Source organism: Eretmochelys imbricata, chromosome 16, assembly GCF_965152235.1.
Source record: "Eretmochelys imbricata isolate rEreImb1 chromosome 16, rEreImb1.hap1, whole genome shotgun sequence".
Classification (NCBI taxonomy): domain Eukaryota; kingdom Metazoa; phylum Chordata; order Testudines; family Cheloniidae; genus Eretmochelys; species Eretmochelys imbricata.
In genome coordinates, this window is record NC_135587.1 from 10,290,726 (window position 1) to 10,318,198 (window position 27,473).

The 27,473-nt window shown below is 43.6% G+C and overlaps 1 protein-coding gene across 1 annotated transcript in view; it reads right to left on the bottom strand.

The window, feature by feature from the left end:
• The window catches only part of TNC (tenascin C), a 56,100-nt gene extending 31,259 nt beyond the window's left edge, over positions 1 to 24,841 (bottom strand). Inside the window, exons 1-12 of the mRNA XM_077835792.1 lie at positions 24,379 to 24,841; positions 21,576 to 23,075; positions 19,708 to 19,971; positions 18,260 to 18,375; positions 17,713 to 17,869; positions 16,868 to 17,137; positions 15,641 to 15,826; positions 14,046 to 14,135; positions 12,923 to 13,186; positions 9,849 to 10,208; positions 5,058 to 5,477; positions 2,023 to 2,295 (exon numbers count right to left, since the gene is read on the bottom strand). Coding sequence (XP_077691918.1) covers positions 2,023 to 2,295; positions 5,058 to 5,477; positions 9,849 to 10,208; positions 12,923 to 13,186; positions 14,046 to 14,135; positions 15,641 to 15,826; positions 16,868 to 17,137; positions 17,713 to 17,869; positions 18,260 to 18,375; positions 19,708 to 19,971; positions 21,576 to 23,075; positions 24,379 to 24,841 — 4,363 coding nt within the window. The remainder of the gene's footprint in view (positions 1 to 2,022; positions 2,296 to 5,057; positions 5,478 to 9,848; positions 10,209 to 12,922; positions 13,187 to 14,045; positions 14,136 to 15,640; positions 15,827 to 16,867; positions 17,138 to 17,712; positions 17,870 to 18,259; positions 18,376 to 19,707; positions 19,972 to 21,575; positions 23,076 to 24,378) is intronic.
• Positions 24,842 to 27,473: the final 2,632 nt, after the last annotated feature.

Genomic DNA, 27,473 nt, shown 5'->3' on the forward strand with positions numbered 1-27,473 from the left:
AAAGTACAAAGCTGTGGTAGCTCCCTGGGGCTTCCTTCCCTTCTGCAGACATCCCTGACAGGCCCCCGAAAGGCACGAAACATTCTGACAATGGAAAATCCCCTGGAAAGAAAAGTCTTGAAAAGCCAAGTGGTGAGTGTGACTGAAATAGAAGGGAAAACCCCAGTAGGGTGTCATCTGCTGTTTCCAATAAACTAACAGAGACTGAGCAATGGCTAAGCCACACTTTGGCAGGACACTGTTGGTATGTCTACATGGCAAGCAGAAATCCATGGCAGCGAGTCTCAGAGCCCGAGTCTACAGATTTGGGTTTGCTCTACAGTGCTAAAAATAGCAGTGTAGCTGTCCAGGCTTGAGTTGGGGTCTGTTTTCTTTTTAACCCCCTAAAGATTACTTTCTCCACCTCAAGGAGATTTATGTCCACTGTGACTAGACTATAATCCGATATCAACCCATACTCAGAACTCCTGATGGAAGCTTTTAGTGAAAAGTCAATGGCAGTATACAGCGCAAAGCAAGCAATTCATGTCATAAAAACCACTCTAGCCAAGCCAAGCCATGTAACGCACCACAGCAAAAAGCAAACAGTACATCCTCATTTCTGTAATTCAGTTATAAATTTTCCTAGTTCCTTCTAGCTGCTGGATAAAATGTGCTCAGAGAAAGCAAACAAGAGTAAGTCTGAGCCATCCTCCAAGCTAGAGAAAAGTTGCAGCAGGTTACAAAGGACTTTAAGGAAGGGTCCTGTGAATACTGTCTGAAACAGATCGTTAGTGCATCTGAAGGAAGAGCCACTGTGTCCCAGCCATTGTCACTGAGTAAATGAGATATAGAAAGCCCCATTAATTATAGTCTTTCTGAGTATCTAAAAGTGGCAGTGGCATGGAACAATCCAAGGAAGGATATGTTTGACTTGTTACAGTAGAAATGCACTGGGTTGCAGGAGATATACTCCTAAGGCATAGCCAAATGAGAGTGGCTGCAATCCATTGCAAGTACAGAACAGGTAGTACAAATAAAAAAAAATCTGCAAGGTGAAGATGAGGGACAAAATCCAAATTGGAAGGGAAAGAAAATCAAATATCTGACTGGGCAGATGGAACACGTGGTCTAGGTTCTCTATATCTGAGGGTTAATTATTTAGAGTTTTGTAGATCATTAAAACAATGTTATTTTTTATTTATGAGAGATAGGCCTGAACCAAAACCATGGAACATCTTTGAGGGATGCAAGATCTGGTTATGAATGTGGAGACTAGTGCCCATCTCTACTTTTCATCAACCCAGATACCATATTTACATCAGTGAAAGGTGAATGCATATCAATGAAAGGTGTAGAGATGAGTCATACAAATTACTTTCATTATTATTGATAATTTTACGCAATTTTTGGTTGTGTAAGACCTGAGTCTTCTCTCAGCTACACCAGCTTTACACCGGTGTAATTCTGTTGACTTTAGTGGAGTTACTCCTGATTTACACATTGTGAGAGCAGTAACAGATTCATCCTGGTTAACAGCCCAATAGATGAGATCACCTATTAGCAGTAATTCCATATTGTTTTTTGTGCTTTGTTTTGAACATAACTTTTGGCATCCAAGAAACACAAGTGCTCACGGCCTTGAATATCTGGGCTATAAAGTCAGGTTTTCACAGGTTTCACAGGACAACGTCTGCTCTTTCTGATCATGTACACTGGACATTTGGGTCTTGCAATTAGTTCCAACCAGAGAAGTGAGTAAAATAAGCAAAAATAAGTTGTTCTAAGGACAAATGGGAGCTCCTGAAAGCAAATGACAGCATGGTGGCCCTGAGACTCTCATTAGAAAATCTGATCATCACGAGACATTTCCAGGCATGATATGTTCAGCCAAGCTTTGATAAGCCTTGAGGATTAAGGGTGCTCATGCAAAAGAGTGCAGACTTCCAAGCTCTCACTGGACACTGCAATAGCGCTGGCCTATATGCCTCTCTGCAAAGAAAGAAGTAGCATGGAAACTGATGAATAAATTAGAAAGGGTACCTGTTGTGGTGTTAACAGAAAGGGGTTTGGTCCTGTAGCCCTGAATCACACCATAAAGTGTGACAGTGTAGGGCATGTTAGCCTTGAGGCCAGTAACATTCACAAAGCGTAGGCTGCCTGGGACTGTGAGATTCTGAGCTTCTTCTGGATTGTTAGGCTCCTGCACCTGAATGACAAAAGTCTCATAGGCCCCTTCTGCGGCTGTCCAGTTGAGTTGGAAACCATCCCAGCTAACCTTCGATACTGTAAACTTTCCGAGCTCAGGTTCCTCCTCTGAATATGGACAGAGAGTCAATTAGTTACTCAAATTACAGATTAAAGTAACAAATAATTGGGGTGCTACCTGATGACTTTCCACGCTAATGAATTTCAGTTATAATTAGTGTTCCTATAGATGCACTATAACACACACTTCTAGATTTATGACAGGTTTCAGAGTAGCAGCCGTGTTAGTCTGCATCCGATGAAGTGAGCTGTAGCTCACGGAAGCTCATGCTCAAATAAATTTCTTAGTCTCTAAGGTGCCACAAATCCTCCTTTTCTTTTTTCTAGATTTATGTCTGTCCTTGGTAACTCAGTGGAAAGCTTCCTTGAGACTTGGCAATGCAGAGCTGTACAATAAGCAGAGAGCAACAATAATAAATAAACATTTTAATACTATAATATTTCATGTAGGAAGCAGCTTTGGAGCTTAGAGCATTTTACAAACATTAATTAAACCTCCTTGTGAGGCAAGTCAGTATTTCTAGAACCATCTTACAGCTGCCATTAACAATTCAATGTTTGCTACTCTAAAGTGATTGTGATACTGCTGTATTTCCTGTTCCAAGGTTAAACAGATACAGAAGTTCCCATAAGTACCAGGGCTGTGAAGTTTATGTTTTTAATGGGGTCCACTTGAAGCAAGGTTGGTTTCGTTTGTTTTCAAATAATCAATTCCTAATTCAAAATGACAAAGAATGAATAGTGGTTTCTTTGCCCGTACATGCCCATCTTTAGAGAATTGCCCTAATTGTGGTTAACACAAGTTTAATGAGGGCAGATAACAATAACTTCTTTAAAAAGACAAGCTTATTATTTCAAAAGAAGAATCTCAGGGACATGCTATAGAAAGCCCTCCTGTGGTGAGGGAAGACAAGTGACAGACATTACGTTTTTCAAAGTCACGCTGGAAAATAGCATCTTCTCATCTGTTGGTTATGCATGGGGAATCTCCTCTTTTAATCTGTGGCTAACTTTCGGACTGGGCTCATTCCATAGCTCTCTTCTCTCTTATTTGCAATGGCTGAAATCAAGGTAGAGCAGCCCTAATAATGATGACGGGGCCTGATTGTGCAACCTTTACACACGTTGCTGAGCACTTACTCGTGAGAGATGTTCCACTAGGACCTGATTTTCAGTTATACTCAAGGTTCCTTTAAGCCACATTGATGTAAGGTGCTTTAAAGGTGTGCACCCATTTTAAGGCAGGTTGGTGTAAAGGGGCCTTAGTGTAAATGAGAACCAGGCCCAATGAGATTACTTGTGTAGTTGCTTATCATGTAAAGTAAGGGTTGCACATAGTGTATGTGTGCTTGCATGTATTGCATGCCCTAATGCATACAGTATGGGCCTAATTTCAGAAATGCTGAGCCATCAATGGGAGCTCCCATTGACTTAACTAGATTTCTGAATACTCAGGCCCTATATCTCTGTATAGGAAAGTGGTATCACTCAGGTCCACTGAAGCACCAACTAGCTGCCTCCCATCTCCCTTTGACCCTCAAGAGATGACACTGTACAGAGTAACTTTTCAAATCAGTGCTGCTCAAGAACTTTGCACAAGCTGTTTTAACAAAAATAGGGATCAGACACTCGTTATGATATAATGCAAAAGGGAGAATGCAGGCTGGAAAAGAAATCAGTGATCATTTGATGGCAGTAGAGATAAAATAAGACATTAATTTAAAATCAAAATACACCCCCCTCCCCCCAAAAAAAGAAGTCAAGTCACAGCGAAGTCTTTCAAGGAAAAACATTACCTATTTTGCAAATGCCATAACAACTTAAAAGCCATTCAGATTTCCCTGGACATAAAATTCAATTTCCATTCTCTTCCAAGACGCAGGCTCACAAAAACACTTTTCCTTTCAGTTTCCTGTTCAGGGACATGCATGTCTGATCTGGAAATGCATCTAACTCCCATCATGCTTTCCTGTTCTCATACACAAATCATGCAATGCACCAATTCCAATTGCTGGGGAGCTCGGCCAGCCTCACCAGTAAAGCCTTGACCATACATGACAACAGAGATGACAACAACATGGGGAGTGAGATGAAGAGATGATGTTTCTTAGGTTAAAAAAAAAAAAGATATAACACGTCGTAGAAAAAGATGAGACTGTTCTAGCCATTTCCATACCAGTGATTTTGTTACTGGCACATGGACAGGGAGTATTACTAGTTTATTGTCTGTTTCTCCAACTCTACATTTGCATCTCGGTACCTGATCATTAGTGAATTGCACTCAGAGTTTATATGGTTGTTTCCTTTTACTGTTGTATTGCTCAAGGAGAAATGAATGTGCAAAAGGAAAATAAGAGGCTGTTTAAAAACTCTGAAAATCCCCACTCACAATGTGTTACAATCTTTTTTTTTCCCCCTTTCAGACATCACCACTTCCATGGAAACACTGCCAGATACTACCTCCTTGCAATCTTCCTTTTGTTTGGATCACAATCCAAACAAACCCAGTCACATATCCTGCTATTTCCATGTGTCTTGTAAATAGCTGATGCATCGAATCCCGTCTTTGCATGCAATCTGTAAAGGGAGAATCAATGCTATGCCCCTTCAAAAGCTGGATGGGGAACTGTCCATGCTACATAACTCATTCCAAAGCAACAGGAGTTTTGTCCCATGCAGAAAATAATTTCAGAAGGAAGCCATCTCTCATGAAGCCTGGCATTTCTGCAATGGAACCGCAGTACAAGATGAAACCCAGAATGTCAAAGCAGAAATGAGAACATATGGATAACAAAATCCATAGAAAATACCTGTGGCAGCTAGAGCATCCAGTGACTGAGAGAGCTGACCTTGAGTGCTTCCACGGAGATTAATCAGGTATTGTGTGCCAGCTGTGAGATTGATAAATTCTGTTTCTCGTAGGTTTCCGGGCACAGAGATTTCCTGGGTCCTGTTTAAACTGGGCAGGCTTTTCAGGGTGATAAAGAACTGATCAAATAACACATCTTGTGCTGCCCAGGATACTGTGAAACTATTGAAAGTCCTGCCCGTTATTTTAAGGTCATGAAGTTGGGCAGTGAATTCCAGGGTGGAAAAATCAGTGGGTACTGAAAGCAGAGTGTGAGAATCAGTGCTTGGATTTGTTAAGTAACTTAGCTCAGTAGGTGCTGGGCTGGTAGGATTAAGTGTTGTTTCGCTGTCTGATTCTCCAGATGCTGTGACTAGATGTGCTAAACAGAGGTAAATCACAAGTTAAGTTTTCCTTATTAAAAAAATAAAATAAAATAAAATAAAATAAAATAAAATAAAAGGCAAAGAAACCAAACGATGCCTAACATCTAAGAATGGTTAGTTTCTGCAGTTTGCATTAAAGATCACTAGACACAGAGAAAGCAGATGGGGTAGCTGATTGTTTGGAGACTGAATCCAGGACATAAGCACAGGAAGCATTACAAAGCATAATGTCAGTCTCATACCAGCCACACTCAATGGTAGCTCTCGAGCATCAATCACAATAGCTAGCAATTTAAGGACACTAGTTTTCAGTAGAGATACAGGGCCATCAGTGTAAATCAGCATAGCTTCATTGACTTCCACGGAGCTATGCTGATTTACACTGGCTAAGAATTTGGCCCTCAATCTCTTAAACATGCCTTCTATCCACACAATATGACGGGTAAAACTGCTGATGGAAACGGGAAATGGAATGCATGCTAGGACTGCAAACATATCTAAGACAGACTGAGAATTCAGCTATAGCAGTAGCATTGCTAACTTTCTTCCTACCTGAAGAAAAACAGACATGGAGCTGTTGTCTGTCTGTACACATGCCTCATTCTTAAAAAAAATAAAATGTGAGCCTTCTCTCTTTAAAGAGCTCCACAAGACAAAGAGATGAGCCAGCACTTGCTCTGTGCATAGGTTTCCATGCTACCCAAGAGTAACATGCCTTAGACCACTATCAGCCTTTGGGATTCTGAGCATTGCACAGATAAAAGAGAACGCCCATCGCAGTTGGAGAGCAACAGGCAGAGAACTTTTCTGAGACTTCAATTAGCCATGCAGCATTATCTCTTCATTCGTGGATGAGCCACATCATTCCACACTGAAAGGGCTCCCCTGCTTTCTTGTCTCAGTGGCATTCATTTAAAAGACAGTGAGCAGCCTTCCACCACCAGGCAGATCAGCATGGGTACGTAGCCTCGATTCAATATCTGTCTCCAAACTGACAAAATACTAGCATAGCACAAAAATGTTTGAAGAGAGAAAGAACAATTAAAACATCTTGAAGCAAAAGAAAAGAAAAGAAAAGAAAAGAAAAGAAAAGAAAAGAAAAGAAAAGAAAAGAAAAGAAAAGAAAAAAGAAAAAGCGATATCTAGAAAATACATTTCCAGCACTCATGTAAAGTACTTTTCTGCTGATCTTCAAGAAATCTGAAAGCCTATGGAAACCATTCACTCATACTGGTCATGGATCTGTGTAACTCTATTACTGACTTAGATAGAGTTCCACCTGATTTACTCCAGTCTGAGACCAGAATCTATATACTGTATAAATGAAAGACAGTATCTTTATTACCATGATAATGCATTACCTACCATGAGCATTACTATACTAATTCCCATTTTGCCAGTGAGGATACTGAGTTAGCCTATAGTTGTTAACTTATCAGAGTCATTATGTTCATGTGATACCCATAGGGGAGAAAAATTGAGGAAAGCATGCAACATCTAAGTATTAACCTCCTACGAGTCTGTGAACTGCTGTTACACTGGCTGCATTTTGCCAAGACTTGCCACCCGTTCTTTTCTAAGTATTTGTGGCAACAGCAGAATATGAGGTGTGTGTTAGTTGAAGGCAAATGCTGCCTAAATGTTGACCACTCTACATGCATGCTACTAGCTAACATATATTGTAGAGTACATCCCACTATATAGACATGCACTGGATACATACACAGAACATCAGAATTAGGGGGAACAGCAAAATTATCATAGAGATACGGGGTCCGTTAGACAAATTGAAATGGAGATCGTGGAGACGTGCAGAAAAGAACGCACAGCATGGAAAGATGTGAGCGGAAAAGGCAGACTGATTTTATACATCCTTTTGCACTTGCTGCAGAGATAAACAAATAACTGAGGGGACAGGGTGAACATTAGAGCTAGTTGACCATTTCTGAATTTCAGAAATGTGACAAAATTTCACAATTTCAGAAAAGAAGGGGAAAGATTTCAGTGATATTTCCACAAAATTCTAGCCCTCCCCCTATTGGTTTTGAGAAGCTTCAAAATTGATCAAAGGTTTTCAATTGCCCAAATATAAAATTTTTGTAATTCCAAAATAAAAAGAGGAATTTTTGGAAAAAAAGTCACAATTTTCTTCCTTTTTTTCTGTCCAGCCCTACAGAAAATGACTCCATTTTAATTATTTATTCTATTATTTGCAGGCAAGGACTTAATTTGTCATGCAGTCTGCTAATAATAGAAAAAAGGATGGTGGAGTATATGATAACTCCAGTGAGTAACTCACATGAAGGGGACACCCTTGCAACTAGTATTGAATTCTGGATCTAACTATTACCAGTAGGTTAAACATACTGGGCCAAATGCTGCCCTTAGTTTTGCCCATGGGATTCCACTGACTTCAGTTGGAGTTGCAGGGCATAAATTGGCCCATGACATGCAGGTAAAGCTACACTGTCATATTATTTACAATCATTTTGTTGCAAAACTAGCTAGGGATACTGTTTGAGGGTTTAATAACAAGACCCACAAAGGGGAAATGAATGGATGATAAGTAGAGAGAAAACCAGATTAGCTCAAAACTAACCCATAATAGAAAAATGAATGGCTTAGTGTACAGACATAGAACGGAGACAGAAATGCAAGATAGCTGGATACATGGAAAACATCCAGGTAATGTAGCTAGTGATAGCTATCAATGTATAAGAGATTGTTAACAACTAGATGAATGGACAACAGAAAATGTAACAGTTTGATTGTTGAATAACAAAGTGGGTGTGTGGCAGAGACATGTGAAGATAACAACAGTTAGATAACTGGACAAAAGAGAGACAAACTAGAAGCTCTGGATGGATGGGTGAGAGACAGACAGAATGTCACCTAGTAGAACGATGAGTGAATAGCAAATGCACAGGAATTAAACACATGAAAGGGCATTTGGATGGACAACAGATAAATTGCTATGAGAATTCCTTGTCAAAGTGAAATACCTATATTTATTATCCTGAGGGTAAAAAATTCAAATGGAGGTGTCCCTTTTATACATATAGCCTATTCTTTCCTATACGGATGTTCTTGGGCCTTCTAAAGGAATTCCATTTTAATTCCTCACTAGTACTTTCACTATGAAGAACGTTAATGTCCTGCCTGGAAGTCAGATTTCTCTGGGTGCTTGGTACAGAGCTGGGAGTGTTACTTTCTACTATTTCCTGTTTCTGTCTTTTGCTTTATTTATTGGAAAGAGGTGGCCACAATCAATTCAGTGCCAGGTCTTCCATCAACCCAAGTTCTATGCCTCAGGGCTCTCACCCTCCCCAGATAGGATTTTGGCATCAGGGTCAACCATGAAACCTCCATCTTATTTTGGGCCCTCCATTTAAATATCCCTCTCTTCTGTCTCAGCTAGATGGTTACGCTAGCTTTGTACCATTGGAGAACAACAAAGGGGAAGTAATTGGTGGCCAGGATCTGATTTAAGGTCTTACTTGTGGTGGATTAATATACCACAATGGCTACCATTAAAAATTCTGTATTGCCAGTAGTCACTAGATACTGATATCTGCAATACCCATTTATGCCTCTGTTTTAAACAGGAATCCGATGTGGTAATTGTGTAGCATCTGTTGGCAAATTACTTTTCAGTGATAACCACTGCAGGTTCCTGTCAGGCTGACATTCATTCATATTCATTGTTGATAATGTTACTTTGAGCTTGGGAAAACGGGGACAAAACTTCAGACAAGCAGAAGCCATAAGAGAAAGAAGGACTGACACAGAATATTGTCAAGGGTCCTCAGCAGATAGAAAGAATCTTCTTTAGTCATTCAACAGAGTAGGAAGCTGCCTTCTCCAAGCCATGCTCCCATTCAGCTCTTGACCTGTAACTCACTTCCATAGACAAGAAAGCATCTCATCCAAGACATGCCAGTAGTCACTGAATAATCTGTGCACTGTTGCAGAGGAATGTTAAGCAGGCACTCAGCTATTATAAAGTCCATTCATTATTTCCACATGCCACTCATGCGTAACATACTACTGTCCCTCCTTCTCCAGCATCCACATTATGCTGCTCAGGCATCGCTCCAGAACTGGAGCAGGGAGAAACAAAGATGCAATCTGATTGCTCAGTTTCCTCAAAGCTGGGCTATGTGGTTACACTACAAATTGACTATCTGCCTCCATAAATATATTTGGAAAGATATGCTGGAGAAATGGCCTTTCCAGCTAATACATGGCTTATTCCTCTTTGCTTCTCATGTCATTCTAAACTGCAAATATACCATGATCCTGGGTGGAACAACTGACAAAGTGGACCATGATTAGGGACCCCTTAGTTAACAACTGAAAGGATGTACCTGTTGTAGCCACAGCTTCAAGAGGATGGGAGCGCTGTCCTCCAATCATTCCGTACACCTTGATTTTATAGGATGTGTTAGCCTGGAGGCCATCAATCACAGTGCCTAAGGAGTCTCCAGGCATGAAGACTTCTGCAAGAGGCCCAGCTGCCAATGCCACCTCCTTGTACTCCACCACAAAACTAGTGTAGGCTCCTGAGTCCACCTTCCACGAGAGACTAAAGCCATGCGCTGTCACATTGGAGACCACAACATCCCTCAGCGTATCCTCCCCCATCCCAGAAGCCTCTGAGCTCCAAGATCCAGAGTACTCATCTGGGCCAGGAGTCGCCTCCCACTTTAGATCTAGACTATGTGTGGCTATAAAGAAATAAACAAGCAAAGGGTAGAATATGAAATACTTAATTCCTTCCTTTTTTTCAAAAGAACAAAAGTCAATGAACTGTGCACTTCATACTTATTACCGTCTAAGCAGATTTTGAAACCAGGACCTTCAGCACCAAAGCACAAACCTCTACCACATGAGCTAAAGGATCCATTCCGTTACTTGGTAGCAGTAGTTGACTGTTATCCACTAATGGGCTGGCCACTGAAGGAGATTGTGACACACACTCTTTGCCAGCGTGCTACACAATTTGCAAAGATTCTTAATTTGTGTGTGCGTGCTTGCGTGCAAAGGGGGTGGATGTTGTTTATATTCTCAGAGGGAGATTGAAGAAAGTATGAGGGAGAACCAGCCAGACATACAACACATAAGAAAATAATGTCTTCAGCTCAACAGGAGCAATGCCTATCTTACAGGATTTCAGTAGGAGATAATTGGCAGATACAAACAAAAAAACCCTGCAAACCAAACCAAAGGCTCCCTGACCTCTGCAGGCCTGACTGAACAAACAGAAGTCAGGGAGGATTAAGGAGAAAGACTAAAATACACAACATGGGTAAAAGAAGGGAACTTTGAAAGCAAATACTCCCTGCCCTAAAGCAGGTTGCGCTCTATAAGCTGCATGTGAATCAGTTTCCTTTTTTTTTTTTTCCAGTGCGGAGGACAAATCTCTCTTTTAATGAACGAGTGTTTCCAAGCTGCGCCCCTGGGTTCCTCCGCTGCATCCTTCCTAGAATACAAAGAGCTAGTTCGGTCCCACTCATGCTCCTGGTGCCTTCCACTTGAATCAGATACTCTCTGCTCCCTGCTGCTCAGAGCAAGCACTCCCCCGCCGCCCCATGGTGAAGCGGCGCAAAAGCCATCTCTCGCCGTAGGCAGAATGTGAGAGCTAACAAGATTTGTTTTGCTTGGCCTGAGGACTGGAGGATCTCACACACGCTGGAACATGGACGGAATCATGAAAGCAGCTGTACCTGTACTGTACCCCCAGTTCACACATCCACAAGATCTTATTTTACAGCCCCTGATTCTTATGCATTTGGGATGCATCCATCCCCAGTCAAGGGACAGATCCCAGAGATAGGTTACATCAACGAGTGCTGCTGCCTCTCTGGTGCTTCAGGAGCCTCTCAGTTTATTCACGGCCCAGAGCAAATGCTTAAAAAATTACACTGCTTTCATGCATTTTTTAAGATATCACAAGAAGATACAGAATAAGGTTTGAGGGGATTTGATTCTGATGCTAGACATGACTAGCTTGTGAAACTCCACATCAAGGTCCTTCTGATGTATGTTGTTTAAGACTTTTCACCTTCTATGTGCATTTCTTGTGAGGGTCTGAAGATTCTTCAAAGAGAAGGGGGAGAAACAACCCTGGAAAGATCAAAGGTTTGCTCATCCCTGCAGTGTAGACCCTTGGCTTTGTTCTGTGTATCAGGGCCTGCTGAGTTTTCTCCCACTCGGCTACTGGCCTTATTTATTCATCATACAATTTACTTAATGTGGATGTTTACAGCATATGAACTCTCAGCTGTCTTGAATTATCCAACTCTGTATAGCATTTATAGGTACAGCTGGCATGAAAAATACTATGGAAAATAAAGTTGGGTTGGATTGGATTGACTGTGTGGCAGCAGAATAAGGTGCCTACTTCAATTTTCAGACTTCGCAATACCAGGCAATGTTCTCTTGTCTACAGCTGCTAATTTGTAAGATCTGAGATTTCTTGCATGGGTTTGTACTCTAGATGGAATTGAAGGAAAGAAAATGAAACTCCGAGGCCCAGATCTTCAGCTGGTGCCAACTGTTGTAACCTCACTGTTTTCAGTGTAGCTCTGCTGATTTATACCAGGTGAATGCTAGCCCACAATATTTAAACATAAAACACCCTGAAAACATATAGGAGCTGATTATCTTTTACCCTAAGGCCATAGCCTGACACAGTCCCATCTCTGGGCCCCATTTACACACTGAACAGTTCCTTACTCAACAAGAAGTCCCTCTGACTTCAGTAGAAACTCCTTGAGGAATAGGGTACTGCTCAAGGTGAATACTGGTGGACGAATGGCCTCTCTTTTATCGAGAAGTGTAGCAGTTGTGGTATCCAATGGACTCAAGGGACTGAGACTAACATTAGGACATCAGCTTTCCTCTCCTATTGAAAGAGAAAAATGGTGACAGGCAAAAGCGGAATTGTGAGGGCTCCAACCATGTTTTGATGCTTCCAGCGTCAAGAAAGGCTGCAATGAAAATTCATTAAGGTGGTGGAGGGGAATGTTAAAGGGGTGTGCTGTTAACATCTTTGTCCCCCTTCTTTGATTGCTAGAGTGCAGGGAAACAAAATAAACCATTAGACCGACACACACAAAATCGTCCAATTTAAAGCAAAGAACGAGGTTGTACATTCCCTGCTGGAGAATAAGTGTATTGTGTGGGTCACCTTAAGGGATAAGCAAGCACACAACAGAGGAGATGGAGAAAAACAAAGGGATAAGGAAAAGGCATGGCTACACCTCAGTTAGGCTTTCACACACTAGACAGAGAGAAACCAGGTTTTTACAGCCAGCTGACATATTCAAAGCTGCTCCCCAGCAGCATCTTGGAAAGCTGGTGACATTTTGTTTGGACCATCTCACATGCTCTTTAAGAGGATCTGACACAGTGCACCCATTCAGATGCTGTTACTTACCAGTAGACTCCTTCACCATTGTGGGTTTGCTCTTGTGCCTGCCCTTCTCTGCCACTAGGGTGATGGTATATTCTGTACCAGCCTCCAGCCCTCGCAAGAGGTAAGAGGTGCTATCTGCTGGTATCTCAATTTCATTCTTCATCCCAGAGGGGATAATGTAAGTGAGGCGGTAGCGGTCGAACTTGGCCAGTGGTCTTCTCCAGTGGAGGGAGAGGGTCGTTTCAGTGTTATCAGTGACCTCCAAGTCCTTGGGGTTATCCAGATCTGCACATTAAACCACAGAGGTTATTTATACATCAGAATTTTTTCTGTTCCTCAGGGCAGGAGCTGTGTACTGCCATGTGGGTATTCTCTCAGCTAACTGCAGAAAAAGCCATAATTACTCTTGCTGCCTTAATAGATTCACTGTATAATGATAGCCTGATTTCCCTTTCTATGTCTTTCAGACCCTATTCCTTGGTCTAAATAGTAGCAGGTGAAGTTCCGTTTATGTGCAAACCAAACTGAATCCAGATCTCCCTCACTAACATTCATTTCAACAGGGCTGCATGGAGGAGAGGCAGAATCTGACCCCCTCATTTATTCATTTTTTAAAAGGCATTCAGTTTCAGCTGTAATTCCAGCACTGAGCCCGTGTGATGAAACTAGAGCACAGGTTCTCAGCCTGGCAGTCATGGGGAGAGTGGGTGCCACAGACAGGTAGCAGGGGGTTGCAATTGCACGGCCCTTCCCACAGCGGTAACGGAAAGGGGGATGCCAGTATGGAAACAGGTCTGGGTACAAAAAGGGTTGAGATCCATTGAACTAGAGCAAGTTTTTAAGAAGACCTCCAATCCCGGGGAAAAGACTCCCAGGGATGGAGAATTTGCCACATCCCTCACTAAGCTGTCCTAATGGTTAATTGGACCCACTATTAACATTTTATATGTTTAGAACTGGACTATACCGTATTTTGTGGGCTTCTCTCTTTTTCCCAGCAACAACATTCACTTTTAGTGGAAGAGACCACAAGGACTGCACAATTTACCAGACTTCTATACTTGGCCCCTAACTGGGGCTCTTGAACAACTCCAGCTTTCTTTGCTCTTTCCCCCTGGGTGGCCAAGAAAAAGGATCATCTCACCGGTTGCAGCATTCATAGTAGCGGGAGCGCTTTCTCTGTCCTGCTTCACTGCTGTCACTCCAATGCCATATTCAGTTCCAGGTCTCAGACCTACGGTGAATGTGTAGAGATGTGTCACTGTTTAGGGATGGTGCTAGATAATAGTTTCTTGGTTTTGTTTTTAATAAGAAAAACTATAGTGGCGCCGGATGTTTCCTGTTCTATGAACATGAAGAGCCAAATTTTCAGACACTCTCTGGTGGGCCTCCAATGTGGAAGAATAACCGGTTGCATGCACAGTCAATTTGGTGATTTATTATCATCATTGCATTACCTCGAGACTTCAACCAAGATCAGGGTCCCTGTGTGCTAGGCACTGTACAAACACATAAAAAGTGACAATTCCCACCTCAAAGAGATTATGATTGAAATAAATGTAACCTGCACGAGTGTGCAGACTTCGTGTTGAATGTGAAAATCCCAGCTGCCTAACTTGCAGGCAAGAGGTCAACCTGCAAGCATAAAAAAGTGCACGCTCACTTCTGCAAGCACGTGCAAAAGTGGCATGGGGAGCCGGAGCCTTGGTGTCAGATTTTTAAAGGTATTTAGGTGCCTGGAGAGTCAGATTTCAGAGTAACAGCTGTGTTAGTTGGTTAGTCTCTAAGGTGCCACAAGTACTCTTTTTTTTTTTGAGATTCAGAGAGGCACCTAGAGAGATTTCAAAGTTACCCAAAATCAACTGCCAGTGATTTCAAAATTGATTTGAAAATTCCACTAGGTGCCTATCCCATCTTTAAATACCTTTAAAAATCTGGCCCTCAGGCTGACAATGTGGCTCCTGACAGGAACAGACACAATGTACCCAAGTTGGTAAAAAATGAGAGTCTCCTGGTATGTAAATCATCTTCAAAGTCTTTTACATCCTGAATATCTTCTCTACCATAAAAGATTCAAATACACTTATTATCCCAATCTGCATGGATTTTGGTGTGGTTTTAAAGTCTCTTTCATATATCCACATTTCTCTTCTCATCTCTCCAATATGACTCTTTATAGTGCTACATTTTTGTAAATTCTTTGTAATCCATTCAGAAGATACAGTCCTTTACACTAAGTGGGTCTCCTGTTCCTCTGCTGTGCAGATATAATTCTTAGAGTTGGGGAAAGTTCCATTCATAGCAAAGGAAGATCAGATCTCTCTAGATAGCTTATGAGACCCTAATGAAAACAATGTTCTTATTGAATATTGATGCAATTATGTTGTGATTATATAAATATTATGGTGGGCTGAGGCACCAGCTGGAGACATAAAATAAAGCCCAAACTCTGGTTCAATTCAAGATCCCTTTATTCATGGCTAGTTTTATTAACCTAAGATTTCAAAACAGTCAACAGCTGTGAGGGGAGAGGACAAGGCATTATCCATGCAGTAGATTCCTCTTTGTTTTTAGAGACCTGCCCCAGATCAGCCATGTGGCAAGCAGGTACCCGGCTTCTATTTGTAACCCGTTACATGCCTTTACACCTTGCCACAGTGCATCGTGATGATAGGAGGTCAGATCTCCAGATGGTTACTGGTGCCAGTTACATTAACAACAATCTCACTTTGATCCTACCTGTGAGTGTAGCCTTGGTCGTGACCTCGTTACTCCTTGGCACAGTTATTTCAGCATGGTCTCCACCTGAGATGGGAGCAAACTTGATTCTGTAGTTATCGATGCTGGCTTGGCTGTTCTTCCACTCCAAGGTGATACTGTTGTCTGTCTGAGACAGGCGCTTCAGGTTCTTCGGTGCATCCAAGTCTGAGGAGGGAAAAAGGGTTTTCTCTCTCAGGACAGAAGGAAAGAATGATTCATACGCCTGGCATATGGTACCATCTACAAGATAAGATCAATTTTCCCACAGAAGTTGCCACTTCAAGGAAAGCAGACACTTCCTGTGAAATTTTTTCATTTTGTTTAATCGAAAACCCAATTTTCCATCACATTAAAGGTGTGACGGGAAATGGTTGACCAGCCCTGGAATTCAGTATTCAGAAGATACACTCCAACCCTGGCCTAAAGGAGTCTCATCTCTTGGAGTGAAATAGGGATTTTATCTAAAAATTCCATGAGCTGTCATAATTCACTCCCATAACGGACTCAAATCCTGCTTTGGTGAAACAACTCCACCCTGGGGCAAAAGAAGATTTCATTCTCCTTGTTCCATTTATTCCCCAGCATTGTCATATGGCTCCATTAACAGATACAAAGCATGACTGCATGCTAAAATGCACACCTTTTACCAAAGCATTCCCAGCATAACCAAAGGTGAAACTGAATTAAAAATCAAAGCAGGCAGAGATTCCCAGGACCCAGGAAGGGAAAAAAAGAAGAGTTCTCTTCTAATCCACAATGGATGTAGGCAGAATAATGCATCTGTTCAGAACTAGGCACTGTGGTAATGGCAGTTACAGGAAAACTTTAGATCAGTAAACACACAGGCAGGCAGATAAGGTAGGAGGAACACTGTTTGGTGGTGGTGATGGTGCGGGAAACGGGAGATTCAAGGTAAAGGTATCTAAAGGTCCTAAAGAATCTGGGAACCTAATTTCAATTTTCAAAAGAGATGCAGGCACTTAGGAGCCTAAGTCTCTTGGAAAAGCAATGGGAGCTAGGTTCCTAAGTCACTTTTGAAAAGTTTACTCGACTTCCATAAACCTCTATGACTGGTACAGTGCTGTGCTGGCATAACAACTGTGAAGTGAAGCAACATGCTACAGCTAATTCGCATGGATGTGTTGATGGTGATTGGAGTAGAGCAGAAGACAAGAAGCTATGACCATTTCTGAACAAGCTCTTTACCTGTGACAAAGATTTCCTTCACAGGGTCGCTGGTCATGTCCCCACGCCGAGAGATCAGCGTCACCTCATACTCTGTGTGTGGCTTCAGATTCCCAATGGAGTACTGGCTTTCATCCTCAAAGAGGTCGATGGTCGTCCTGTCCCTTGGAACATCCTTTGGTCCGTAGGTGAGTTCCATGTCATCAATTTCAGCCAAAGGTTTGAACCATGTGATTAAAGCTGTGGTGTCTGTCACATCTCTTGCCTCAATCTGGCTTGGGCCATCAAGCTCTGTTAAGGAAAGAGGAAAAACATGAATTTTCTGATCCCATCATAGAGAGATCAAACACAGTCTGGACATTGACCCTTCATAGTTGAATCAAAGCAAAGTTCAAATACGTGGCTCCTATTAGCTGAAACTCATCTTCATGTCGACTTCCTTATGGCCCTTAACGTTCTACCGATGCAGATGGAAAGTGCTGTGTTACACAGGAAGGAAAAGGGACGTATACTGAGCCGGTCCTGCACCGGCACAGCAAGGATAAGCAGCAGTCCAAGCAAGTTCTTCAGCTGCACGAGGACTCCTGCTGGTGCCAAATAGTTTCCATGTGGTGGGTTAAGGATGCAGAGCCAGTTTCACTTTGTTGCACTCTCTGAATGGGAATAAAATGTATGCTGGACCACGGCCAGCTGGAAGAAACATCTCCTTTCCTCCCCAGACAGGTAACCCACTCATTCCTTGTGTCAGCTACTTCAGTTCTTCCCGGCTATGTGTTTTCAAAAGCAGAAACTTTTGAAAGTGTGGCTTGGTTTGCCTCTAGTTTAGCATCTCCACAGAGTACACCAAATAACAGAATAGTACTTACTTGTGGTAAACACTCTAAACAACCCAGGTCCTCTGGTTTTGTTTTTCACTACATGCAGGGACACGTTATACTGTTGTCCTGGTGCCAGACCTGGCTGCATATATGATGTGTCTGGTCTCTTCAAACTGTTGGTTATGTCCCCATTATCTTCCTTTTTCTGTAACATACAAGACACTTGGTTAAAATTCAAGTTGGACTAACTGCTTTTTTATTCATCCAAACTCTAACGTTTCCTGAAGACAAACTGATTTTAATGAAGTTTTTGATGGGAAGGTTTCTGAGGTCCATGGAGGGACTCTCCGGTCATTTCCAGGGAGACAGCACTGAATCCAAACTCAGACCTTTTGGAACAATTCCATTTTGTGGAAACATTGGAAAAGTTTGGTTTTCATTCCAATGAGGAACAAAAACGAATTTTAAACCCTCAAAAGTTATCATGAAATAAAATGGGCATTCTCTGGCCAGCTCTAGTTTGAAAGCAGCATAAAAGGAGCCCAACACTCTGCACTTGTACATGGAGGCATCACGGGATGAGCTTTTTCCTTACCATATTTCGGAAGACGAGCTCCCAGCCATCAAATGAAATGTTCAGAGGATCCCACTCCACCTGCACAGATGTCTCCCTGATGGATTTGAATGTCAGACCTTCAGGAGCAGGCAGATCTATGAGGAGAAACAGCAAGAGGGTAGCTACATGGATCATAGTGTTCCCACAGATCAGAAAACTAGGTCTTCACAAACGAGTACCGTGGTGAAAATCACTGGGGATGTTTTGAGATACTCCAAGATGCTTACATGGTACTGTGATGGGTGCTATAGATAGATAGATAGGCAACTAGTACAATGAACAAACACACGGCGGACAGATAGCAAAGGTGGGTTCTGTAGACGGATGAATGACTTTTTTTCTGTCCCCAAAGATGCCAGAGTTAATTTGGGACCCAAACGATAGGAAAATCTATCCACCATCCTGACTCCTCCCTCCCACCTCTCCAGCCACAAGGGCTTTTTAATCATCCTTGATTTCCAGACCCACCCCGCCAAAATGTCCATCACACCCACAGATATGTTGGTGCCTTTTAAGAGACATGCATAGCTATGTACTTGCCAGTTTAGCAGTTCTGTGGTACACTGCAGCACTACATGTTAAAGCAGAGATCAGACTTTAGCCCCTTCTACTTACAGGTGATAGTTCCCTTCCGTAGAACCTTTCCAAGCACAGTAATTAGCACATGCATGCAATAAGTTAAATATATTATATATACCCACAATGCCTTTGCTTTCTCAAGTGGGCCAATTGGAAATATATGAGCATATTTAGGTGGCAAGACTGAAACATGAGGATAATGAAGAGTGAATGCACTTATTTAATCTGGCTTTGATGGTGCACATTACTCTTAAAAATAAAGCATAATATTCTACAGCAACAGCTTATAATAGTGTTATTATAGGGCTAGAGGGCCACGGGTATAGAATAGTATGGTACGGCATGGCATGCCTTACAAGAGGCTGAACCTTGCAGTAGTGAAAGGCATTGAGATATCATAGAGAAAGGTGAGACAGATGTGCAATGAAAGTGATTTGTATTTGGAAGCATTGAAAATCCAATTACAATAGTACTGAGCCAAATGCTTTTACGTGAATGCATGAAAACGATTTTACAGGTGAAGTCCCAAAGCCTTAAACTGTAGCCTGTCATGACAGTAGACAGAGTTTTGGTTTACAGGAACCCAATGATATTCAATGGAAGGCTTCATGCAGAGCAGGAAAGTTCCAGTACTGTAATTCTATCGTTTTGAAGGCATACCATTGCAAGAAGAGATTGGAAAAGAAAACTGAGGAGACTCTGGCTTGGTCCAGACTTCAAGTGGAATACAAAAGAGAAAGAACAATAAAAAAAGAAAAGTCCCAAAGAAAAGAAAAGAGACAAGTAAATGTATATTAGGGAGCAGAGAGATGGTCAAATATAGAGATTTGTATTTATTTTAAACTCACAGGTTGCCACCCTGGCACTGATTGGAATACTCTTCTTGTTCTTTAGGATGGCAAACACACGGATAAAGTATTCCACACCAGGCTCCAGTTCACGGATGGTAGCAGATGTCTTGTTTCCAGGCACCCTGAACTGCAGTTCTAGGCCACCAACACTGGTAGGAACATAGGTGATGAGATACTCATTGACTAGATTCTCATTCTTCCATTCCAGATTGACCGTCTGATCTGTCACATCTGTCACTGTCAAGTCGCTTGGAGAGGACACTGCCAGGGGGAGAAAAAAAAAATCAATGGAGACATTAAGACAATGGGCCAATTTCTGCTGTCACACCCATATGCAACTCCTGTTCATAGTAATACACGCCCCCCTCTAATGGCTGATGCACAGAGGTTTATAAGGCCACCAGAGCTGCCTGTTAGGGGACTTAGTGACTTATCTGAAGTGCTAATGGCCCATGAGTTTAGCTGAAGATCCTGGGTTCAAATCCTATTGTCAGCTTGGGTGAGGCCAGCTATCTGGAATTACTTCAACAATTTCAGAGGAATTATTCCAGATTTTCATGGGTGGGAGATCAAACTAAGACTCAGGATTCTTCTGCTGGGAGGAAACTGGAGGAGATAAAGAATTGGAAATGTCACCACAGGGACAGCAAAAGGAACACAGCAGGGTTTCATAGCCCAAGAGTTACAACGCCTATTGGAAAAACAACGAGGAGGCCTTGTGGCACCTGAGAGACTAACAAATTTATTTGGACATAAGCTTTCGTGGGCTAAAACCCACTTCATCAGATTCATGGAGTGGAAAATAGGTGGGTTTTAGCCCAGGAAAGCTTATGCCCAAATAAATTTATTAGTCTCTAAGGTGCCACAAGGACTCCTCTTTGTTTTTGCTGATACAGACTAACACGGCTGCCCCTCTGAAACTCCTACAGGAGTGACTGCAAGTTGTCTTAAGGGCCATAGGTTGTGCTAACAGCAAATGACAAAACTCCCAGTGCTGACTCAGCTTTGCTGACCAGCAAGTCAGAGAGGATGGGAGCCAAGACTGTCCATTCCACAGGTTGATTTACTCCCAAGGAGCAGTCAACCAACTGAGCTCCTTGGTCTCTCCTTGCATGGTGCCACAGCGTGGCACGCACTCTGTTCTGTACACCTGAAACAGTTGCTATGCTGCAGATGCAAACCCCCACTTTCCCAGTTCAGCATGAACAAGAGGTATCCGACATAGGAAACTTATCTTTAATCTGCAACCTGGCTATCAGAAATATACAGAACTCAGGCTGTCAACCTTTGAAGTCTTTAGCCTATACTCCAGTATTCCTGGAGAGCCACAAGTCTTATTTTCGAGTCAAAGCTCCCTCTACCCTTTAAAAAGCTACTTCCCTTAGCAAATCCAGCTGACTCCCTAGTTCTAGGACTCTTTGCTTTCCCCTTGGCTGAGCAGATGTATTTTAGCTACAACCAGTACAGAAGAATACAATAGAAGAAGTGTCATGGGAAAGTAAAAGTGCAGGAGGCCATATTGGCAGCTACTTGTAAATCGCTGCATAGCCACTGAAGTCCATGGGAATTGTACAGATTTATACCAGGTGAGAAACATAGCTACAGTGTTAGCCTCACTAGCCTCTTGGTCATCAAACTATTAGACCCAAGAACAGTAGAGATAACAAGAATTCTGGTCACCTTGGCCAAATGCTGCCTTAACCCCAGTGACTTCACTGGGGTCATTCCTGGTTTATACCATCGTAAACAAGATCCGAATCAGACCCCGGCTTTCTAAAAAATACCCTTAAATCTCCATTCGCTGACGGACAAATAGAGGGTAATTTAAGGGTGGTTGGCTGGCTGAGACCAACACTAAAACCTACCATTGGAGCAGTCATCCCCTTCGTATCCGTCATCACAAATGCATTGCCCATCAACGCAGCGGCCCATGTCATTGCAGTTGCTGGGGCAGGATCGCTCACCGCAGTCCACTCCTTGAAAGCCCTCATCGCACTGGCACAGCCCGTTGACGCAGAGCCCCCGGTTGTTGCAGTCACTGGGACACCGCTGTTGGCTACAGTCGATCTCAGTGAACCCATTGTCACACTGGCACAGCCCGTTGACGCAGAGCCCCCGGTTGTTGCAGTCATTGGGGCACCTCAGCTCAGCACAGTCCTCCCCCATGTACCCCTCGTCGCACACGCACTGCCCATTGATGCAGCGCCCGTGCTCATTACAGTTGTTGGGACACCTCAGCTCTCCGCAGTCCTCGCCCACGAAGCCCTCTTCACACACACACTGCCCGTTGACGCAGCGCCCCCGGTTGTTACAGTCGTTGAGGCACCTCAGCTCTCCGCAGTCCTCGCCCACGAAGCCCTCTTCACACACACACTGCCCGTTGACGCAGCGGCCCCGGTTGTTACAGTCGTTGGGGCACTTCAGCTGGCTGCAATGCTCGCCTGTGAAGCCCTCGTCACACTCACACTGCCCATTGACACAGCGGCCCCGGTTGCTACAGTCGCTAGGACACCGCAACTCACTGCAGTCTTCGCCCATGAAGCCCTCCTGGCACACACACTGCCCGTTGACGCAGCGGCCCCGGTTGTTACAATCTTTGGGGCACTTCACTTGGCCACAGGCGGCGCCAGCAAAGCCCTCGTTGCACACGCACTTCCCGTTGACGCAGCGCCCCCGCTTGTTGCAGTCCTTGGGGCACCGCCGCTCGCTACAGTCGTCGCCCACAAAGTCCTCATTGCAGATGCACAGCCCATTACTGCAGCGGCCATTGTTGTTGCAATTGTTGGGGCAGGTAAGCTCCCCACAGTCCTCCCCGGTGAAGCCCTCCTCACAGTAGCAGGTCCCGTTGACACAGCGGCCACGGTCGTAGCAGTCATTGGGGCAGATAAGCTCGCCGCAGTCTTCACCTGTGTAGCCTTCGTCGCACACACACTCTTTCTCCACGCAGCGCCCACGGTTATTGCAGTTGTTCGGGCAGAGCGGCTCACTGCAGTCCTCACCGGTGAAGCCTTCATCACACACACACCGACCGTTCACACACTTTCCATGCTCCCTGCATGCCACCGGGCAAAGCTCTTCACTGCAGTCCTCACCGGTGTACTCCTCAAAGCACAGACAGACACCATTGATGCATTTGCCTTGGTCACTGCAGTCATTGGGGCAGGTGAGCTGGCTGCAGTCCTCCCCAGTGAAGCCCTCATCACAGATACATTTTCCATTGACACAGTGGCCTTTGTTGTTGCAATTGTTCGGGCATTCTGGTTCTGAGCAGTTGGGTCCTTTCCAGCCAGGTTCACAAATGCAGCCACAGTGCTCAGTGCTGTAGTTCCCTCGTCCACTGCAATACGGCGTGGTGTCCACTTGTCCTGTATCAATGAATCAGAAAACTCATTACACCTAACAGATTGTGGTGTGCGTCACAGAAGTTAGACACACAAGATTGTTACTAAGACAACTCTGGTACTGCTCGTAGGGCACGGGTCAGGGTTACAAAATTTTATAATCTTGTATAAAATGGCAGGTGTAAGCATCCACTGAACCCAAGGACAACTGTTACCTCTTCTCTTAAAAAATGGTAATGGTGGCAGTAGTGGGATGATGCCAATGTGGATAGTGAGCTTGGATTCGTGGCCTGCTCACACAAATATCACATAGTGATTAAGGGATGGGTGAATCTCAAAAAATTTGGCGTGGATAAATATCCAAAAGTTTTGTGTAAGATTAAACCCTTCAGGTTTGGGTTGTGCCAAATATACTCTGAAAATGGCTTCTCACACTTCATTCTGCTGCTCTGACAGCACCGACCAAACCCAACAAGAGCAGAGGTATGTTGAAATTTTAAAAAAGAGATAATGGTAAGAATTTTAAAATGTATTATTTATTATTAATCATGTTTATTACAGTAATACCCAACGGCCAGCCAAGAATGGGGACCCATTGTGCTAGGTGCTGTACAAACACACTGGCTGTGCTGCCTTGGGCATATATAGTCTCAGGGACTCATTTACCCCATCTGTAACATGGGGATAAGATGGAGTGGGGAGGCAGTGAAGAGGAATTAGAGTCTGTGCAGCACTTTGAAGTCGACAGGCACGACCCGCTGATGGATTTCTGGCCAGGCCAGTGGATAATACTTTCTGTCCTTACAAAATGATAATCATAAGACTATAGGACCTGATTCTCAGCTGCTGTTATAAAGCATGGCTTTGTTGAAAGCCCAGATGCACAAAGGTACTTGGGCACCTAAGCCCCAGTTTTGGCTGTGCTGCGATCCACAAAACTCCCACCAAACCCTAATCCAGACACCTACGTGTTCAGGATAAGAGCTCCCAAAGTGCCCATGTTTCAGCCTCTGGCCTCACCTGCTGCTGTCTCCCTCTAGGCCTGTGGCTGCTTATCTGCAGCCTAAGCCCCACAGGGATCCATGAACCGAGTGATTCATGAACCAAAGGGATTCATGAACAACAGTTGTCTGGCTATGGCCTGTGGATAATCCAAGTCTTGCAAATGTATCTTAACATTTCACAAGCTGGTCAAAAATATTTCCAATTTTGATGGCACTTCAGAATGAATGGGGTTCATTTTCCCCGGTTTTTCAACAAGCTCTCATATTTATTCGCAGCCAGGAGCCAGACTCTGCTACGCAGCAGCTTCGCCCACCCGCCTTACCCTCTGCTGTTAGGCCGCTGTGGCAGCAGCCAGCGCTGCTGGAGCACTGATCTCGTAGAGAGGATACCAGCCCCTCCAGCTCTTCCAGTCTGCTCAGCAGATCCTTGATGTCAGGGGCAGCTGCACAGCCACAAGCCCGGCGGGGGATGTTGATGCGGTGTGTGAAGACAATCTGGTTCCCCTCGTTCACCGTGTGCTCCTGGTAGGTCTTGCTTGGCTCAGGCTGGGGCTTCAGGTCTGCGTCCTCATTAGCTGAGTCCAAGTCCACAGAGCAGAGGGAGCCCATGGGTACATTAATGTTGTAGACGTGGTTAAAGACCACAGACTGGTTATCCTCCGGCAAGGTCACGTTTAACCCGGTCTCCCGCTTCTGCCGGATAATTCTCTTGATGAGCCCACCGTTGACATGGTGGTGTAGCAAAGCTATGATGGCACAGGTCAAAACCTGCAAGGGAAGCCCCATGGTGATATTCGGCTCCTTTGGGACACTGCTGGTTCCTCAATGCCGTTTTGCTTTCTCAGTCCGGAGAAGAATTTGGAGAGCCAGCTCCAAACAAAATTCTATTTCTCTTCTCTTCCTGCTGTGCTTTCCCCCTATAACAACAATGAAAGTTGCACAGAATGAGTTACCACTGCACCTCCCAATTAAAGATCCACAATACTGAAAGCAAGGAGGCCTGATAAACAGTTCAGGTGCACCACCGCTGACATCAAGAGCCAGTCAGCTTCAAGTCACTGAGCCTGCATTTAAACACCACCACAATCCATCCCCTTCCATCCAAGACCCTGGTGCACTTGCAAATGAGTCCCCATTTTACAAGTGAACATACCGAGCCACAGAGAGTTTAAGTGAGTCACAGGGCCAAGAACGGAAACCAAGACTGCTGACAAAAATTCTACCCACCGGTGCACACATGTAAATTCCATTGCTGACAATGGGCACTGTCCATGTGCACTTGAGGTAAGAATCTGGCCCCCTGAAAGAAGTATTGTGAGCAGTAAGTTTGGGGGCTATTACTGAAGGATACTCTGTTTTTATAAGGGTAAGAAGCAGAACTAGTCAAGACACAAAAATCAAGATAAAAGAAAAGGAGGACTTGTGGCACCTTAGAGACTAACCAATTTATTTAGCATAAGCTTTCGTGAGCTACAGCTCACTTGAGCTGTAGCTCACGAAAGCTTATGCTCAAATAAATTGGTTAGTTTCTAAGGTGTCACAAGTACTCCTTTTCTTTTTGTGCATACAGACTAACACGGCTGTTACTCTGAAAAAAATCAAGATGATTTCCTTTAAAAACAAATGGAAATTCTACATTTTGATGTCATTCTAGTAAGAAACTAAGAATCCCTCCCTCCTCTCACCCAACAACCAACAACATTCAGCCTAACAAGCACCAGGACATCTGAGATCTAAATCATGTGTCATCTAGCACGTCACAGCCACTAAGCCCATTTCAACTGTTTCCCTTTATTTACAATTGACTTGGGGGGTAGAAAGGGGATCAATGTCAAGACTTAATGTGTTTCTTATATAGACCCCCGCAAAGGAATTGGTTTATGGCAGTGAAGTAAATGTGTTCTCAGACCAAGAGTCAAGCTTATGGACTTTGATATCTTCTTCACAGCCACACTGATTTACATCTGCTAAGGATCCAGGCCATCGTATATACTGGGAGAAACAGATATTAGTTCAAGTGTAGCAGGTATCTTGCACTGTGCTGAGCTACATCAATCTCTCGGAAGGGTAGGAGACCAGACAGGTGTGTGGGGGAATAACTGGGAAAAGAAAAGAAAAGAAAAGAAAACCCCTTTGATATACCTGAGCCCTTCAAGAGAAAGAGAAAGCTTCACATTGACACAGGTGTGAACAGGTCTTTTCAGTAACAGGTGACTCCTTTCACCAGGCACCATTTTCCAATATCTGATCTTTCATCAGCTATCCATAAAGTACCTACTTTTAGCCACGGCCACCTGGCTGGGCCAGAACAGCCCTTCCTGCATGTCATTCTTTTTTAATTCGGGAGGGGAAAAAAAAAGATGTTGAGGTGAATTTCAAGTGGGCTGAACTGGAGAGCAGATAAAAAAAAAAATAACCGCCCCCTTCCCCCCAATCTTCGTCCATTCAGAATTAGCCCTTCTTCTCTCAGACCGACATACTCAAAGAGCCTGCTCGGCAGGCTATCCAATCACTCCCTAATAAATACCTTAATTTTTGTGTTGCTTTCCACTCCCAGAAAAGTCTTGTTAAATGTATAGATCAGTTGTTGGCCCATGACTGGATGTGGCCTCTCTTTCTTTGTGTTGGTAATTCCCCAAACAGCAATAAAGACTCTGATACCCAAGGCTCTGATGGCAATAGATATCAGCTGGGTAACCAGCTTCCATGGCCCTTTGCCTCCCATGAAGTGTAGAGATCAATTTTGTTTCCCCATGCAATTCCGCTGGCTTTTACAACAGGAGGACAAGAATACCCCAGCCTCCTTTATCCAGGTCCATTTTCTGCATAGACAAAGCAGGGCTCCCAAAGAGTGAATTTTATATCTTTTTTATTAGGAAATAAATCAGAACCATACAAGGTGCAACTGCATCTTGTTCTCTGTCTAGGAAACCATTCAGCTTTGAATCATTCTCCAGCACTTTCCCTGTTTGTTCAAAAGTGTTTGAACCCAGCTTCTGTGCTGGAAAAAGTCACCAGGTAAATAATAATAGAGGTGGTCCTGAGCCAGACACTCCCAATGGTTGGTGAAGTTCAGATCTAGATCTACATCTCAATTTGTGACCCAGGCCCATCTGTAAATGGGGCTCTGAGTCATGCAAGTATCCCTACTCAGGATAGTACTTAAAAACAGGCTTACTTCATACTTGTCCTTGAATTCCAGTGAAGTCAGGATTTATGTAGGTGCTTAAGGCCTTTCCTGATTTACACGGCAGTTTCCACTTGAGGATCTCAAAGTGTCTTACAAATGATGAAGCGGAGATCCCAGGTACGCTATGTATTTTACCCCGAGACCCCGACTGTCTCACAAGTTATCTGTAGGTGTTTACAGTTTCTTGCGAGATGTCTGTGTCAGATGTTAGCCATGTCTTGCTCAGTG